The 17,984-nt window shown below is 40.5% G+C and overlaps 1 protein-coding gene across 30 annotated transcripts in view; it reads right to left on the bottom strand.

The window, feature by feature from the left end:
- Positions 1–17,984, bottom strand: part of MICAL3 (microtubule associated monooxygenase, calponin and LIM domain containing 3) — a 147,254-nt gene that overhangs the window by 54,389 nt on the left and 74,881 nt on the right. For 14 of the 30 annotated variants that reach the window (XM_085049285.1, XM_085049284.1, XM_085049292.1 and 11 more), the window contains exons 18-25: positions 15,330–15,422; positions 13,181–13,237; positions 11,230–11,334; positions 8,672–8,779; positions 6,025–6,132; positions 5,210–5,396; positions 3,321–3,409; positions 2,109–2,196 (exon numbers count right to left, since the gene is read on the bottom strand). In XM_085049285.1, the coding sequence (XP_084905411.1) occupies positions 2,109–2,196; positions 3,321–3,409; positions 5,210–5,396; positions 6,025–6,132; positions 8,672–8,779; positions 11,230–11,334; positions 13,181–13,237; positions 15,330–15,422 (835 nt within the window). The remainder of the gene's footprint in view (positions 1–2,108; positions 2,197–3,320; positions 3,410–5,209; positions 5,397–6,024; positions 6,133–8,671; positions 8,780–11,229; positions 11,335–13,180; positions 13,238–15,329; positions 15,423–17,984) is intronic. The other 16 variants (XM_085049308.1, XM_085049309.1, XM_085049311.1 and 13 more) reach the window with 7 other exon arrangements.

The following is a 17,984-nucleotide window of genomic DNA, read 5'->3' as shown; positions in this document are numbered from 1 at the left end:
TTCTTAACCATAGCTAAGTCAGTAGTTCCAAGATATACCTAAATCATACTGCACAAAGAAAATGGAACTCAGCCACTAATGGTATTTCTTTAGCACAACAGAGGTTCTGCTCACCTCTTCTGCCACTAAATGTACTTCTGCCATGCACACACCAGAATGCACCACGACACAAAAGTGCCTGGAAGACAACCCAGCTAGGCTCAGTAGGTGCTAATGCACTTTGGGCACTGCAAGGGGCAAAGCTTTGCAAGGTCCAAAAGCTCTAAGCATTGTGCTACACTTACACACTGCTTCAAAGGAGCAGAAAGCAAACAGAAGGAGTTCTAGATTTCAAGTTTTGCCAGTAGACAAAATGGTGTCTGTTTCATCTTAATCCTCTGGAAGTACTACAGTGGTGCTCCAGGATTTGCCACCACTACAGAAGGAGACATCTGATTTATATAAGTTTATCACAAACTATGCCCTACTGTTTGCTATACTTTGTGATCATTTAGGTGCTACTTGCTGAATGTTCCTTTGTAAAAGTAATTAAATTTGATTTGTTGGAAGGACTAAATGAAAGGAGATTTTCTGCCAGCAGTTGCTGTGATAAACTAATTGATAAATATAATCAAACTCTCCTCATTCCAATTCTCATCACCAACAGCCTCACCCCATAAAACACCTTATTCTCACATTAGTTGCCCTGTGAATCAATAAATATTTTTTCTATTAATCTTTAAGAATATGCTCCAAGCTACAAAAAATAAAGTTTCTTCACTTTCAGAGAAAGCAGTTTTAAATCTACCCAGTTATGCAAAAAATGTTGTAGTTAACACATCTGTCCATAGCATTTTGCAAACATCATTCTTCCCTACTTTCTTCCCTTTTCTCACTTTTGCCATATGGAAATTACACACACACAGAAGAGGAAATCTTGAAAGTAACTACACTCCAAGAATCAACTGCACACACTAAGAATAAATTTCTGTCAGATTGCATTCAGTTATAAACTTAGAAACACTTGTAGAATAATATAAAGTCAAAGAACACCATGACTTTTAATTGCTCCTGTGCTCCTAAGGTCTTCTCAGCTGGCACTATGAAAACATTCTTAAAGTATTGCTCTAAGTATGTTCTTTCTAAAAGCAGCTGATTTGGTTTGTCCATAGTATAATGGAACAAATACTAGAGATGAAATTTCTTCCTTTTTCTGACCTCACTAAGTGAGCACTTGGGGGCTGGGCAAACGAGCATTTGTAGCACAGACACTTCTCTCGTGTTAGAAGGAATTAGAATTTCAAGTTAAAAGGAAAAACTACGTCACAGTGAGACAAACATCCACCACCCCACTCCCAAAGCCACAGCCAGGAGCAGCACAGATGCTGGCAGAGGGAAGAGCACCATGACCTGCCAGCACCATGAAATTCAAGGGCTTTAAGGAATCCAATCCCATTAGCTGTCAGACACCCAGAATTCCAAAGGAGACACAATCCAAAGATAATGGGATCTTTCCCATTCAAGTACCAGATTAATAAAGAGAGGCTCGGGAGAATGAGAAACCACACCCAGAATTCAGGAAAAAACAGAAATCCAGTTTGTGAGCTATTCAAGTGCTTCACAAAACCTTTGAATTTCACTAATATTGAGCTGCATACATTACAGGGCTCTTTATCCCAGGCCCACTCAGAGGAGACCCTCAACTGAGCATCTGTGTTTTCCTGGAATTCTTTCAAATAATGTCCTTGAAAGAACTGAGAACATCTAGGCCCCAAAGCCACAGTGCAAAATAATATATTGAGATTTCCACGTAACACACAAAATTTCCACGGCACCGCAAAAACCAAACGAGTTACACAGCTCAAAGTTGGGTCACACCAATGGTTACTGGTCAGCAGGCTGCCCACAGAATTCCCCCAGGATCTGCCCCAGAACTTCTGACTGGACATAGAGAAAGGGAACCCCAAATGCCAGCAGCTGACACATGAAAAAGGAGTCCAGAGGGTTCTGGGCTACCTGGTGGCCAATGGAGGAGACTGTGCTGTGCAGGCGCTGGCTCAGCAGCCTAACTCTGCCCAGGAGGCTGAGCGAGCACTGCACCACCCTGCCAAAGAAGGAAGCAGAGCTACCTGGGGCTCTCTCTGCTGAGCTGGGGATGCTGTTGGCCCTTCCGTTCCCATCGCTGGCCATGGCGTCCTGCAGAGCTCCTTTGGTGTCCTGCAGCAAGGTGGGGGAAGTTAAAGTCACGTTAGAACTGAAATTGCTGTGTGTGCTGAATGTGCTGAGCTAGGAAGGCACCCAGATTGCAACTGAGATACCCCATAGCCATCACATAAAGCAAAAAAAAGCCTGTTCCTTCTCAAAAACAAGCCTGTTCCTTCTCAGTTTGAGGCTTTAAAGTTCTGAAAAACAAACTGGATAGCCAAGAAAGTCAAAGCAGTAAGATCCCTGAAGTCTGCTCCTTTGGGAAATAAAACAAGTACCATTTTTAGTCTTTATTTTTGGCAGGAAGTATGGCAAATATTGGGATAGATCCATTATCTTTCCAAAAAGGAGTACAGCTTCAGCTTGTACTAATAAAACCTGAGAATCAGGCAGAAAGACAGGCACCACTGCTAGCACAAAGGAAAATACAATTTAAGGGAGAAGAGCAGCTTGCAGCATGCAAGCTTAACAGAAGTTAAGAAACCAGCATGTAGCTTGCTCAGGGTATGCAAAAATACTAAAATTTGGGTTGAGGAGAAAAATTAAGTGCCTTGGATTATAATGGCAAAAGCTGAGGGACTTTTCTGTATTACACAGTGTCACTTCATCCTTCATTTACAGCACAAATGCTTCCATTATGATAGCACAGGAATAGAGATATTCTGCCTTTACACGCAGATTTCCCATTAACACACAGCAAACCTTCAGAAATGAAGGCATGTGATCTTCATAGCTTATGTAAGTGTGATACAATTCTATGTTTTAATTTGTTTCAAAAACAATTTGTTTCATCTTAAGTAAAACCATGGAGAAACACCGCAAAACCAGAACTGGAAATATTAATTTAGTCTCAGCATGGACTGAGAAAGTATTTCAGATGACAGGAATAATCAAAATTCTGTTTTGAATGGGACAGTACATAATTTTGTAATAAGTACCATGAAAAGAATAGTACTAAGTAGAGGAACCGCTTTTCAATAAAATTTGGTCGAACTGCAAGCTTTCATGATATATAAAGCAACTGCATGGACTCTGAATTTTTCACCTTTCTGAAAAAACCCAAGCCATCACACATACAGATGATTTAAGAATTAAAATCCATTAACACAGCATGTTAGATGAAAATAACGAGTTACCTTTCCTGACAGAGGACCCACTGCTGGCCTCTTCCTCTGAGCATAACCAGAGACTCGGTAACAGTAGTGAGGTTTACAGTAGAATTTACCTGCAGACAAAACACAAATGATGGTTAACAACAGGAACACAGGAATTTAGCACAATATAAACGTCCATCTCACTGCCACTTATTTTCTGCTGCCACTCCTGTTTCTCCCTCTTGATTTCTTCACTATATGCAGAGGCAAACAGTGGCTGAAGTTTTAGCTCCAGCCCTGCTCTCTCCCCCTTGTCACTAGCCTCCTTTCCATTGGGTGCCTGACAACCATTTAGTTTAAAATCCTATCAAACACCAAAGCAAAGCTGTGAGGCTTGTGTGGTATCACATGCTAACAATGCGGCAGTGTGTGAGGAACAAAGAAATCATCACATGAAAAGCTGGCAGAAGCACTTTTGGAAAAAGCAAGAATGAATACAACCAGCAGAGGAAAGTGGGAGAGGACAGTGTTAACTCCCAAAGAACCATCTCTCAAAATGCACAGTGGCTACTTGTGGAAAGGACAATGATTCATTTTCACAAATAAGACCTTTTGTGATACTACTGGTTTACTAGCACCCCAGAAGTCTAGAGAGGTTTTTCACTGCCATCTGAGCACTGCCAGGAAGACAAAGCAGCACTAGCAATACCATAATACAAATACTGCTACTTCAGGCAGCAAACCCATCATTATCTTCCACTGTACCTCTGTCAGTGTATCCTGCTTGGCACAGCCCATGGCATCCTCCACTGCTATCCATTCCTAGAGCTTTGCTAATGCATTCCCAACAGATATTCTCATGTCTGCCTCTTCCTCTAGTTTCTCTGTGCTGGTATTTGCACAATGCTTTATGACAGGAAAGTGACAAACATCTTTCTAGAAATCTTTACTTCAGTAAGTATTTCTTAATATTTACTCTTAGCAAAATCTGCTTTTTGAGATTGTCTGAAATGAGCAACAACTGAAAAGCTCTCAACATAAAAATTCTCAGACTCTGAAGCCTAACACCAGACACTGACTGCAGAAGGCTACAGAATGCTTATCAGCCCAAACAGCTAGATGAACAGCAACAATGTGTGTATAGCTTTGTTTTTTTTTTCCTCTCAAAGCAAACTCAGAATGAAACATAAGCTACAATTTCACAATGATTACATTAGACAGGATACCACATATTTCTCTTTAGCCATATCTGCTTCGTATACACACACAACTGCTAGGCATGTAATATTTCAGAATCAATGCTATAATGCCTGCTAAAACTCCAAGCTTTGTGTTTGCTTCACTGAGAACTATCTGGCCATAACTGCACACACAAGCTTGCTTGTAGAGGGACTCACTAAAAATCTGGTGGTAAAAGCTGTTTCAGCCCATACAGCTGACAGAGGAGCTCAGTCTGGTACTGCTTAACAGTCAGATATTCAGATATACTGATGTACTTGGGGATACCCAAAATAACAGCTGTGCTCAAAACATGCTTTTTCTCTACTTTGATTTCTGACAAAGATGTTACTTTTGTACGCTGATTTCAAAATTACCAGTGGCCCCTTTAAACTCTCATGCCAAGTCTGCTGACCTTCCGGACAAGCAATAAAGGGTTTTCTATTCGTTCCTGGGAGTCTGGTTTGATGATTCTAAGCTTCCTCAACTCTTCACAACCCAGCAAGTCCATTCCTTAAAGTCATTACGTAACACACCATGAATACCCAACTTTGATTCTTTTTGCCCCTTAACCTAGATGGTGTTTCCACAGCCATTTCTCTACCCAGTATACACTAAAAGATTCTTTCCCCTAATCACCAAGCAATGTTTAGGCAAAAAAAGAGCTTCCAGGCCAGTGAAGAGATTTGTGGCCAGAAGGGCATTTCCCTTACCATCCTCAATGTCGTAGGCATAGGATGACAGGCGCAGGGTGGTGGCACAGTATTCACACTTGAAGCAGCTGCGGTGGAAGAACTTGCCCTCGGCACTGAGCCTCTCCATCACATAGACCCTCTTGCGGCAGAAGTAGCACACGTCGCTGCCTCCCAGGTTCTGAGGGAACTCCTTCTTGAGTGAGCCCTGCACAGAAATGAGGATGGCTGAGTGTTCAGCCTCACCAGGACCACACGGTTGTGTTTTCCCTTCATTTAGGTGGATACAGGAGCAGCTGGACGCTGCTGCAGTTCTCTCACACATGGACGCTGCAGTTCTTGGACACAACCCACGGTTTTAACCAGGACACCAAAAACTAACCTTGTTGTCCAGGAAAAAGGGTCCTAGGATGCCATGCCTACATATATTAGGAGGAAAACAAGCTCTGGGTAGATGAGTGGACCCCGGAACTATTAATGATGACCCTGAAATCAGTGACTTAAGGAGGCATATGAAGAAAGGCAAAACCATCAGAAAATCCTCAAGTGGCAATTTTTAGACCTACATTATCAAAACCAGTGTCTCCTCCAGAAAGCAGCAGTGCAGAAGTGTTATGAACAGTTTCTCAATTAATCTTTGGATGCTGACATTAGATCAAAATATTTGGCAGAGAAAATGAGGACAAGAGTGAGGGTGGATAGAGAAAGGGAAACAAAAATCTCTCACAAAGCTACGACAGATTCCATCAGTGGTGTAACAACTGGACACTCACAAAACTTGAGAGCTACACGACATCTAATCACAAACACGCAGCATCTCCAGCATGTCATCTTACCAGTTCCTTCTTGTCTAGAAGGGTTTTGGGTTGCTCTTTCCTTTGAAGCTGATTGGCTATCTGCTCAGCCAATGAGCTCACTCCGCCCGTGTACATCTTTATATACTTCTACCAGATGGGTTGAGTAAAACAATAGTGGATGTGAGAAAAGAAAAAAAGAATCAAATTAAAAAAAAACATAACGAGAATGATGATAGGTTAGGTGGTGGAAAGGTGCAGAGAGGTCAAATCATGCCAAGACAGTGGACAATATGAAGTGACAAGTAGTAATAGCAAAGCCAATGTCATCAGAAATCACCAGTACAGTCCAGGATCACCTGTAAGAATTGACAGGAAGGCTTGCATTTTCTAAGTGTTCCAGAAATACTATGATGATGATGAAGGGAGCAGATCTTGTTTTCACCCATGAGGTATTTTACATGGAAACCTGAGTGTACACACTTCTACAAGATGAGGCTAAATATAGGTTAAGACTTTAGGTTCCAGGTAAAATTGGCATCAGAAACAAAGATCTTTTAGAAGACATGTTACACAGTCTAATGCAACATGCCGATTACAACAGTGTATTTGTATGCTTTGCACCTGGAAAGAATTAATTCACAGAGCATTCACAGAGCAGGGAGAAATCCTTAACTAAAGAACTCACAGTGATTCAAAAATATTAATTCTTCCAGTGCTAAATATACACAGAGGTTTATACAGAAAAATATGGAAAAGCCTCATCCAATGCATTAAAGCCATACCTGCACACATCTGGAACACACATTTGTTCAACCCTGAACACAGCTTTGTGACTTGGCTTTTCTCCATCACGGGTACAGACTGACTCCATAACTCTGGATATCTAGAAACCCTCCAGCATTCTGAGCAATCTGGGCAAGTTGGCTGTTACCTTAGATGGTACCAAGTGAGTGTCTGCAAGCCAAGTTCAGTCACTGCAGGAGCGGAGGAAGTGTTTTTCACAGGAAACACAACCGTTGGCAATAATTACATGGTTAAGAAAATGATGTGGTTACATCCATGTTAGCTCAGTCACACTGCAAACGCCACGGATTTGACTGGGAGCAGCAAAGAGCACGCCAAGCAACTTCCCTTTTCCACAATAAGAAGCATTAGGAATGTTTCTAGCTGGAGTCTTAGCTAATACAGGATCAGAGAGCCACTCAGCTTCTAGCACGTGTGAAATGCCAAGGATAACAAAAGGAAAGTTGTATCTTAAAACCCCCTTTTACTTCTATAGCAGAACTTGTTTGAAGCACAGTAGTTATTTCCTACAACTAATAACTAATTTAATATATGTGGTTATTAGCCTTTTGGGAATGTTTAAAACCTTCACAAGTTCAGACATGAGAACAGCAGGAAGCATCAAAATAACTGAAACTCACCACAGAATGGGTACTGCTTTGGGGAAAAAGATTATGAAAATGGAGTGCTCAGCTAGAGATTACTGCTGCTGTCACTGCAGTCTTAATTCCTTAAGCCCTTTGTCACTGCAGTAATGAGGGTTTATTTCTACCCAGAAAGAACTTATACCTGGCTACTGAATCCATTCCAAGTGGCAGAGCACTTGCAGTATTTCTATATGCAAGAAATAATTCATTTTCTCTCAGAGTTTCCCAGGTTCCATGTATGGACATACATATGTGCAGAGTTGCTTTTCAATGACATGTATCATATCTTGCCAAACATTACATTTTAAATGGTGCTCACTTCTAAGATTTTCTCATTCAGCAATCATGATCATTTGGCCAAGAGTTTTCCATCTCCTGTCAATGATCAGAGACCTTTGAGGCTTTTTAAGTTTCCTTAAAAGAGAGATCAAGCACTTCCAGGGGAAAAACTTCCTTTTACTTGAACCAGGTTTCCCCTGATCAAGTTTGGATTTTAAACCTTAAACTGCAAATCCTTGAGGATCTTTAAATTTCTACCTGCACATACAAAGTTCCATGCTTAAAAAATGAGTATGTTAATATTAATTCACAGTACCTTGGACTATTTGGTATGGAAAATTTATTTGCTGATTTTTTGATGTGGTGCTGTTTCTGATCCGTTTTGCTTTTTGCCTACATATCACATGTGGCCTAATTATGGGTATTAAAGAATTTTATCTTTCTTCCTATGGTCAAAAGTCTTCAAGACATACAATGTTCTACAACATTTTCAAGAGCAGGCAAAGAACCCACTCCAGCTTAGGTCAAATCATGTTCCTGCTCCTTATGTAGGACAATTGTAACTACTTCAAATTCTCAGAGATTTTTCAAAAAGCCAAAGTACTTTTTATTTCACACCATTAACCATATATGCACAAACACATTCCGTTGTTTGGCCCAAAACCGAAAAGCAGCAAGCAAAACCAGAAAGCTTCACTGCAAAGCCAGAAGGTCTATCAGTGCTCAAAACCCCTGGTTTGAAAGTGAGATGCACCACAAACTTCTCATTGACACCAAACGTTAAATACATTTAGTTCCAAACTGCTTTACGGCTGACAACACCCGAGCTGTGCCAGGCACAGGCTGCCTCTGGCTTGTGCACAGGTCTGCACAGAGGTTGCATTCTGCAGGTGAAGCAGTGCCAGCCTGGCTGTGTCCCCAGGTGTCCTTGGCAAGCAGAGGCAGCTGAGTGCACTGGGATGCTCAGGCAGAGCTACCTGGCGGAGAGAGTCGGAGGAGGGTGAGGAAGGGCGGTTGGAGGAGCGAAGGCTAAGGGAGAGTTCCCACTGGTCAACAAAGAATCGGCGAGACGGTTCAGTCTCGGGCTAAAACATAAAATAGACATCGACACAATCATACAGGAGCTCTTCTAGGAGAGGAGAAAATTAAAAAAAAAACCAAAAAAACCAACCCAGGCCTTTATGGCTACCATCATGAAGAATTTCTTAAAGACTCTTGTAGGAAAACTTGGGAGAAAAATACCTGGTGTATCTTTACTCTCTCCCTAGAGGCAGAGTAAGTTATTCTTAATTTGCTCTTTATTGGGTTTTACATTATTTAGGACCATTTGGAAGCAGTTACCAACTTCCACAGATGTCTAACCTCCTGTAACCCAACCAACTAAGCCACTGGCAAAGACCCCAAATCAATTTCCTCTGCTCCTCCTGTATCTCCCATTGTTCTCTATTACTGGCCCAAGGCACTAAGATCATCTTTCAGGCCATGTGAGACCTCTTCTGCATTTTAACTATATAAACCAAAAGTCTGCTCTCCTTGGGGATGGAAGAGAAAGAAACTAGTTTGTATGTATGTCCAGCAATTAACAACAAATTTCCGAACTGAAATTCAGCCTAAACAGATTAGAAATATTGGACTAAAAAAGAACAAATCAATATAAAATAATCTCCTGTTCTTTCTTATCAAATGGCAAAGAATAAATCACAGATTGAGAACCTGCATCCTTCTGAAACTGATTCCTCACAGGAGATCCCAAAATTTGGTCTTCTAAACTCATGTCATTATCTCTACGGAGGATTATGCCCATCTCCAAAGAAACACTTCATATAAATAGGAAAAAAACAAAAAATTTGGAATTTTCAGACAAACAGCATTGGCAGAAACTGTGCATTCTTAAAAATTATAATATGGAAAGTAGTAATACACAAATTACAAATAACTGGCTTTCTTTGAAAAGAAAATGATGGTTTTAGTTATAAAAAGGAAAACTAAATGTCATGTAACTGCATGACCCATGAAAATAGCTACTTCCAGCCACTTGGAATAGGCTAACCTCAAGATTAATTTTACTGAGCAAAATGCGAAAGAGCTTGGCTTTCACAATTTCCCCAGTTTATGGAAATATAATTGTTCATACACAAATTTCCTGTACATCAACATTTAATCAAATTTCTTCTCTGAAAATGTCTTACTTTGCTAAGCCTTCTCTCTCTTACTATTTTTCTTGTTTGTTTCCCTTAAATCCCACATCATAATCCATCACTGCTTGCAGTGTTCCAACATCTGTTTCCTCTTTTTCCTCTGTCCTACCCACTCCATGCTTTCCTCTACTTTGTGTTCAGCCTCCCCTCCTTTTCTTTTCAACTCTGCACGATACAGAAATTAGACAATTTCAAAAATAATTTCTCTTTTACACCTTCAGAAAGAGCTTAAAATTGCCAGAGAGCACCACAAAAGGCAGGAGCAAAGTGTTTTGGTCTAGATCTTCATTTCTGTGTCGTCATTTCAACTGAGTAAGGAAATGCACATGAGCACTGTGGAGATAAGTTGTGGCACTCATTAACAAAGAGATGCCACTCTGTTTAGTCTTCTTATTCAGGCTTCCACAGTTTGTCCCCAGAATCTCAAATCCAGCCAAAAGGTTCACTGCTCCTTCCTGGAGAGCAGCTTCTGTGATTTTAACCATCAGCAAAGACGGCATCCCAAAAAATCCCAGCAATGCAAAGTGACCTAAATATCATAAAATTCCTTTCAGTGTGCCTTGCAAAAGTTATGCCCACCAGCAAAAGTTCTGGGACTGTTTATGCACCAGCTCAGGAAGACAGCTTGATTTGGGATGGTTAACTCAAAACAGTGAGTTATGAAAACAAAAAAATCACTTCTATAGATGGTGCTTTCCAAAAAGCACTGTGCAGTTTGCCAAGCACTGCTGAAGAGAACTGAAAACAGAGATAGGGGTGAGCAACCTAAGAAACCACAGCTCAGACTGGCTCCCATATCCCACAGACAACACACTGTAGAGAAAATTAAGCACAAAACCAAAACAAAACAAAAGTGCACACCGGAATTAAAGACAATCTGCACAAACTGCCAGCTCTGCCATTGGAAACAACTGCACAGGAAGGATGGACACAAGAGTAGTACTGCAGAGCCAAGAATTATGCTTGGAAAATGTGAATATTCTTGCTTCCAGAAGCAAGTAAAATTTGTGAGCAACTGATTGCTGGATGACCACTGTGAGATGAGTTGATCTAGAGCCCAGCTGGTTTTCAGCATTCACTCTGAAGTTTAGAGGCTGTTTTTCCTGCATTGTTTACACTGTTTTGGGGAACAGAAGGGTCACTCACCAAACAAGGAGACAGTTAAGAACTGGCAAGTTGAATAAAGACACTACACAAAATAGTCTTGACATCTGTTTTAACCACAAGACTGTAGAGCAGTGGTCATCATATTTTGGTGATTTTTTTCTCTCTCTGACCCCAGATTTCAGCTGTACCCAAATCCCACACTGCTCCAGGACAGGCAGGGCTGTAGTCACCTGATGCCTCAGTGCACGTCTGGACTCCAGGAGGGCAGCCAGCTGACATGCCCTCTGCTCAACATTCATGGGCACTTGGTCATGAGGAAATAAATGAGGAGATCTCTGCGAGGTGAGGAAGGAGGCAGGAAGTAAACAAACCAGCACAAAAAGAGGAGACACCCAAATGACAGCCAAAATGTAGGACATTCACATGCAGTACAGTAACAGAAGCTCTCATGTGAAGACTGGGGGTTTTATTTCCCCAATATCTACTGTTCTAATGAAGTGCTACATTTTGACCCTCAAGGGCAAGAAAAAACAGTTGAATTAATTGTTATTCACAACTCTCCCTAGGACTGCTGCAGCCAAAACCAAACAAACACATAGCCTCTCTCTCTCTCTGGCATTACCATCAGAAAATAATTTTAAAATGTGGCATTATCATGCACAAAGGAGCTTATTTGTCATTTTATTTCCCCACAGTTCTCCATTTCCAAGGATTTTCTTTAAATATCTAAACCTGTACTTACTTGTTTCTTAGATTTTGTGTACAGAAACACATTTTTTGGGTAATGCACTTCAGCTCTCATAGAGAATAAATTAATTTCTTAAAGAAGGTGGTATATGTGAAGTAAATACTCCACATGCCAAAGAGAGCATGTTTAATAAGCCTGTCTAAATAAAGCAAAGAGCAGCACAATCAAACACTCACAGAAGCTGCCAGTTTTACTTATGCAACTTCACTGTCCCACTGGTTCTCATTGCACTACCATGTCAATACACCCCAGGCACAATATTTGACACCTCTGCTATTCTGGTTTTTCATATCAATGTTCCTAAACTGTTTTGTGATGCACTTGGTGACATGAAAAAAGCCCTGGCTCGTGGCCTGCTGCATAAGGCAGGAGTATCACTTGCAGTATCTCACAGCCTTCAGCTGGTTTGTTTGTAGAGAACAAAAGTAAATGGACCAGGAACTACAAACATGTGCATCAAGCAATCTGAGGCTTGATCTGTCAAGAATGCCAGGGTGCTGCTCTGCATTGCTAATTGTCCTCCAATGCACAACAGAAAATTGGGCTCACACCCAGTTTACAAGAAACACTTTTCCCATTCAGATGCATTAATAATAGTCTCTACTTTCAAGCTGCTTTCTGTTCCACCTACTCCTTCCTACTAGCTCATTTTCACTAGAACTGGGCCTGTTATGAAGCTGTGGGCTCCTGTGTCACTGCAGACACACGTATTCATTTTCTACTGCCTGTCAGAAAACATTCGGCCCACAAGAGGCTTTTGTTAGAACACATTCTGGAAGTTGCAACAGTTTTATTGCTGGCTCCCACTTATGACTTAATTCATTCAAAGCCTGTACTGAAATGTCAATTAATTTGTCAATATGAATTCAAATCAACTGGTCCTTTTGAGTGCCTATCTTTTCTTTCCCCATGCTTCTGTGTAATACTGAGCCATTCAGACAGACTGTTGAATATTTCATTTTTAAGAAGGCTTCAAAGTCCCTATCCTAAATAATGCTTCATCATTTTCCCTTTTACTTTGGCCTGTAGGAGGCAAGATGGAATGCCAGTTGTTTAACCATCCAGAAAGCAAGCAGTGAACACAATGCAACCATGTTCGCATGAATTAGCACAAAACATAACTCTTCTTGTTCTGCTACAGCCACAGCACACTTCACTGAAGAGGTGTAAGAGACAAAGAATGACAAGAGCTCGAGTGCTAGACCTATGGCAAAATAAAAGCACATAGCAAACTGCTGATGAAGGCTCGTTATGCACGTCTGTGGGTTTCACTCAGGAAGAATCCCTTCTGCCTGACTCTGAGCAGCTCCAGCGTGTTAACAGCAGCATTAGGACAAGTGTGCTTCACCACCCCCTGGGTTTGCTCTCTGTGTTGCACACATCACCACAGCTCTGTGTCAGCAGCACCCATGCCATTTGTTCATGCTCTTTACCCTTTCCTGTCTGGGACTCTGCTCCCCGCGGCAGCTGGCACCAGGCTCCCTGAATCTCTGCAGGCAACAAATGAGGAGCTTAAAAACAATCACAGACCAACTTCCTGAGCAGAACACACTTCATCTGATTTTTCTTATGATGCAGGCAGAAAAGAAGCCATAACCAGAGCAGAACAGCTTATTAAGAATATTCTAAACCTGGCAATAATAAATTGGCTTATGTAGGGAAATTTTAAAGTATATGTACATATTCGGTCAATAAAACAACAATATAGTATCACAATGTAATCAAATTAGTGCAATAAAGATGGTAAGATAGTATAACTCACACTGTGAAGTTAGTTCAAAGGAAGGAGATGGAAAATTCAAAAGAAGTGGCAGAATGAATGCATTAGAAGAGGAGAATTATAGGTTTTAAAAGACATCAGTGCAACATGGACACAGATCCAAAAGACTTGCTATGAGGCCTGGGCCAAGACAATTTCAGGAAAAAAAAGTCAATCCTAAGGAAAAAGAATGCCTCCAAAAGCAGATTACTCAAATGAGTCTAACATCAGTTCTGTAGCACAGGGGGTGAAAATTCCTGAGTTAAAAGAAGGAAGGCTTCTGCAGGACACAACACAGAAAATGGTCAAAGTACACTTGGACCCAGCAGTCATTGGCTTTCATGACTGAGCTAGGCAACCACAAAGACACAGGACAAACACTTGGAGAGGTGACAGAAGGAAAATATAGAGCTACCAGATCCTTAGTGACTGAAAGTGAATTTCTCTATGTGGAAAATGAATCCCACACTATCAATTAGAAAGTAAAACTCAGCATTTAACTGCCTTAGTTTCTCTATCTGTTAGCTTGGGGAAAAATCTTTCTTCTTTCATAAAATGTGTCAAAAAAAAATTTCAATAGATTTTGACACGAGGAAGGCAGCTTGCTATCACATCATCTGATAATATCACACTGCAGTTTAAATGCAGGTTTTGCTAATGAAAAGGGCTTTCCTTACCCATTCTACCTAGATGTCCATTCCTGTATCCTTTTGCAAAGTATGCTGTTCCCAGGGTGGTAGAAAACCAACCCATTCTTTGTTAGGACAGTTTCAAAAGGCATCAGCAGGCAGACCTGATCTATCTTGCACTTGTAGACTCCAGAGAGGCAGCAAAAAATGTGTGTTCTGGGCGCTGACAATAATTAGCCCAGATAAACTGCAACATGTAATTACAATTTGAGAAATCACAGCAATCAGGCAAGTCAAATTTTATGCCAATGAATAAAACTTGTCTGCTCTGCTAAAAGGTATTACTCCTTTACAGAGTTTATAGGCATACAAGTGCTCAGCAAAGAAACATTCTATCTGTGGGAAATTAATTTATACAATCCTTACACGATGTCATGACAGCTCTGTGGAACTGGACTGCCTTTTCATGACCTCTAGGCTCAGGATTGATCAACAAGTGGGTTTGAAAGTAGGAAATTGAAACAAATAATTAAAACGGATGCAATTCAACAAAGCACAGTGACAATATACCAGACAGAAATATTAATGGATTTCAGGTAATATTTAACTGGAACAACAAATATATGTACACAAACATCTGGATGCACATTTACACATTGTGCTCAGAACAGCTCTCAGTGCTCCAGGTTCAAAGTCACACAGACTGAACACAAACACTCGTGAGACAAGAGCCTGGGTGTGGGAGAAACAGAAGGACAGCAGTGGACATGTACAGCCACTGCAACACAAAAAAGCACTTCATACAAGTAATCCTGAAAAAGTTACATGGATACAAGGGCAAATTTTCAGTCACACATATTTAAACAAACAGTGGAGATGGAGCAAAGTTTGATTTTCTTTCCCTGCATTACTCCAAACATTTCATTTCTACTCTGCTACATCTCAAAATTGAGAAAGGCTACTGTAACTAAACATTTGCCTACAGCAAAATCTCAGTCTCCAGTGGAGATTCTTCATGCATCCAGTGAGCTAATGCTGCCCTATCTTCCTAACCCAAGAGGTTGAGAAAGCCCTATCAGCATGTGAAAGAAAGAAAATTGGAAGTGTATTTGTAAAGAGGCTACCTGGTAACTCATCCAGTCACCTGTACAAGCAGCAATGGAGAGAAAGGACAGAGCATGCAGAGGGAATCACCTGCTGCCTGGGATATGGTGAAGAGGAAGATGGAGTGGAAGAGAGCATGATCACTTTTTTGGGACAGGTCCGAGAACGGTCCTTATGCCTCATCTTTTTTTAAAACAAAAAAAAGGAAAAAAAAATTATAATAATGGTAGAAAAGAGGTAACATTACCATTGGTTTGGTGAGACAGGCCAGAATGCATGAACTGAGATCATGATCCTCAGCTCACACCTCTTGCAAATGAGCTAAAGCCACAGTTTCTCTGAAGCTGAGACCCCCAAGTTTTTACCCAGAGCCACACAATCATATTTGACAGGCAGTGAACACAGACTTGCATCAATCAGCAATTAAATCAACATCTTTGAGTCAAGGTCTTGCAATCAGTTAAAGGCAAAACTTGGAACTCTCCATAGCACAGTTGGACTGCTCTTTGCTTCATGAAAAATTACTTATTGCTTTGCCTTGCAAGGCTTAAAAATACCCATCCCTTGACCTAATTACTTGCTTGCAGCTCATTACTAATACAATTCAAGTCACAGTGTTCTCATCTTCAGATCCTTCTTTAACTTACAGCCATTATAACATCTCAGGCAAGCTGAAATGTACTGCATTCTACTGGAACAGAAATCCAGCTGGTTTAGAGATAAAATGTAGTTGCATCTAATAGTCTGCATATTACACTGTGCACATACACATCCTCAATTTAACACACCAGAAAACACACCCTTCTTGTGCTGTACCTCCTTACTATGCACAGTCTTTCCTCCACCATTTCTTGTTTATTATTGTGTCTTCTGCCTGATTTTTCTTTTGAGTTCTCACCAGAGCATATCTGGAAATGATTGCACTGGGAAAAAACAAAATTCTGTGTACCCAAAGCCACTATCAGATAAGTCTCAGGGAAACTGCATGTGGTATAGAGATATTAAAGATGTTTATTACTGTCCTTACAGCTGAGCTGGCACTAACATCTGTTTGGGTGCTCTCTTCCTTTTCAACAAAGGACATAAATAATACACTCCTCTATCTCAAACAGATGCTACAAGCAGCTTAAACTAAAGCATATGACTTTGCACTCCAGTGGATAAGGAGCATTTCTATGCTCTTTCAAAAGGCTTAGCTATGAAGTCAGTAATTTCTCACTGAAAGCATGGCAGCATTATCAACCACAGACCTGCTCATGGATTTTCATCTGACCATGGCCAAGTTTGCATTTCAAATGTCAAAATTGTCACAAACTTGCTTATTTTTCCAAGGCAGATCTCAGAATATAACATTGTATGAATGCATGAAGTATGTGCTCAGTCCTCCAGTAGAATGCGTTTCTGAGCATGCAAGGAATAGGATGACTATAGGAAAGCAGAAAATATATCAACAGATTTAAATATAAGAAATTTAAGGTTAAAAAGCAGTATTTGCAGTGATCATTGGTGTTGTAAGCTCTCTCCTGTTGAGGTTTCAGCTCTTGCTGTCTGTGGTCATCTCAGCCATTGCTTATCTTCAAAAACCAGTTCCAACAGAATTACTGCAGAATTTGTACTACTGCCCTTTATCAAACTTTAGGGAATGATCCCAAAAGAATCAACCAAGAGCCAACCAAGGAAAGATCATCTCCATGTCTAATCTTGCGAGGGAAATCATCCACACAAGGCAATCATTACCAGTGCTGAATAAAATAATTTAAATCCTCTGAAAGTAAAACTGTTACAGAAAGATTTTTCAAAGATATGCCCAACATTCCTTCCTATACAGCAATGCTAAGGGAAAGCAGGATTTTTTTCTTCCTTTTTTAAAATTTCTTTTAAGTTGTGCAGTGCAGGTATAAAGAAGAGCAAACACAAAACCAACAAGCTGCTCTCTGGTGAGGAGAAAAATCCTCTTGATAAAAGCAGGAAATAAAAGTCTGTCCTTTTTTTCTGTCAATGACAAAAGTATGATAGTAAGAACTTTTGTGTTTCACTATAAAGGCTAATTATAAAGCCTTCATAAAGTTTCAGTAACAGGCTAAAATAGAAATCTCAAGGGTGCAGGAATATGGTATTTTCTAAGTGCTAAAACACAAAACTTCATTTGTTTGAACAGAGACAGACAGCCAGTGCAATCCTGCTTTCCTTTTTCTAGAAGGTAATATAAGCAGTGCTCATCAACTCACTTAATATTGTACAGCTTTTTTATATCAGGATTTTTTTCCCCCCTTGCTAAGTATTGCTAAGAAACAAAATTTGCCTTAATCATGAATGATGTGAATCCATCTCAAAGTGCTCATTAGCCTATGAAGAAAATTTTGATGAGACAAAATGTAGAAGAACAAACACTGAGTCAGGAAACCAAAGCATCCTGACAGTCCTGACAATAACTCCCCTGGGCTTAGCTCTTCTTCCTTGAAGAGAAATTTTGAAAATCATGGCACCAGTCATGACATGCAGCATTAATTGTGCTGAATGCCTCAGACATGAAGATCACTGTGAATCCATATTCATCAAGAACAGTGAATTTCCAAACCAGCGTCACCATTTTCCTCTTGACTCCAAAGTATGCTATGATTAAACTACAACCAGAAAGAAGTAGATGTTTCTCCAAATTCTGGCTGCCAGAAAAACACCTCTGAGCACTCTCAGAAACATGAGGAGGCCATTTGCACAGGGAAATAGTAGAAGCAGAGGAACCCA

Source organism: Lichenostomus cassidix, chromosome 1Ab, assembly GCF_008360975.1.
Source record: "Lichenostomus cassidix isolate B80296 chromosome 1Ab, HeHo_3.0, whole genome shotgun sequence".
Classification (NCBI taxonomy): domain Eukaryota; kingdom Metazoa; phylum Chordata; class Aves; order Passeriformes; family Meliphagidae; genus Lichenostomus; species Lichenostomus cassidix.
The sequence above is the reverse complement of the archived record's forward strand: the minus strand, read 5'-3'. Positions and strand labels throughout refer to the sequence as shown.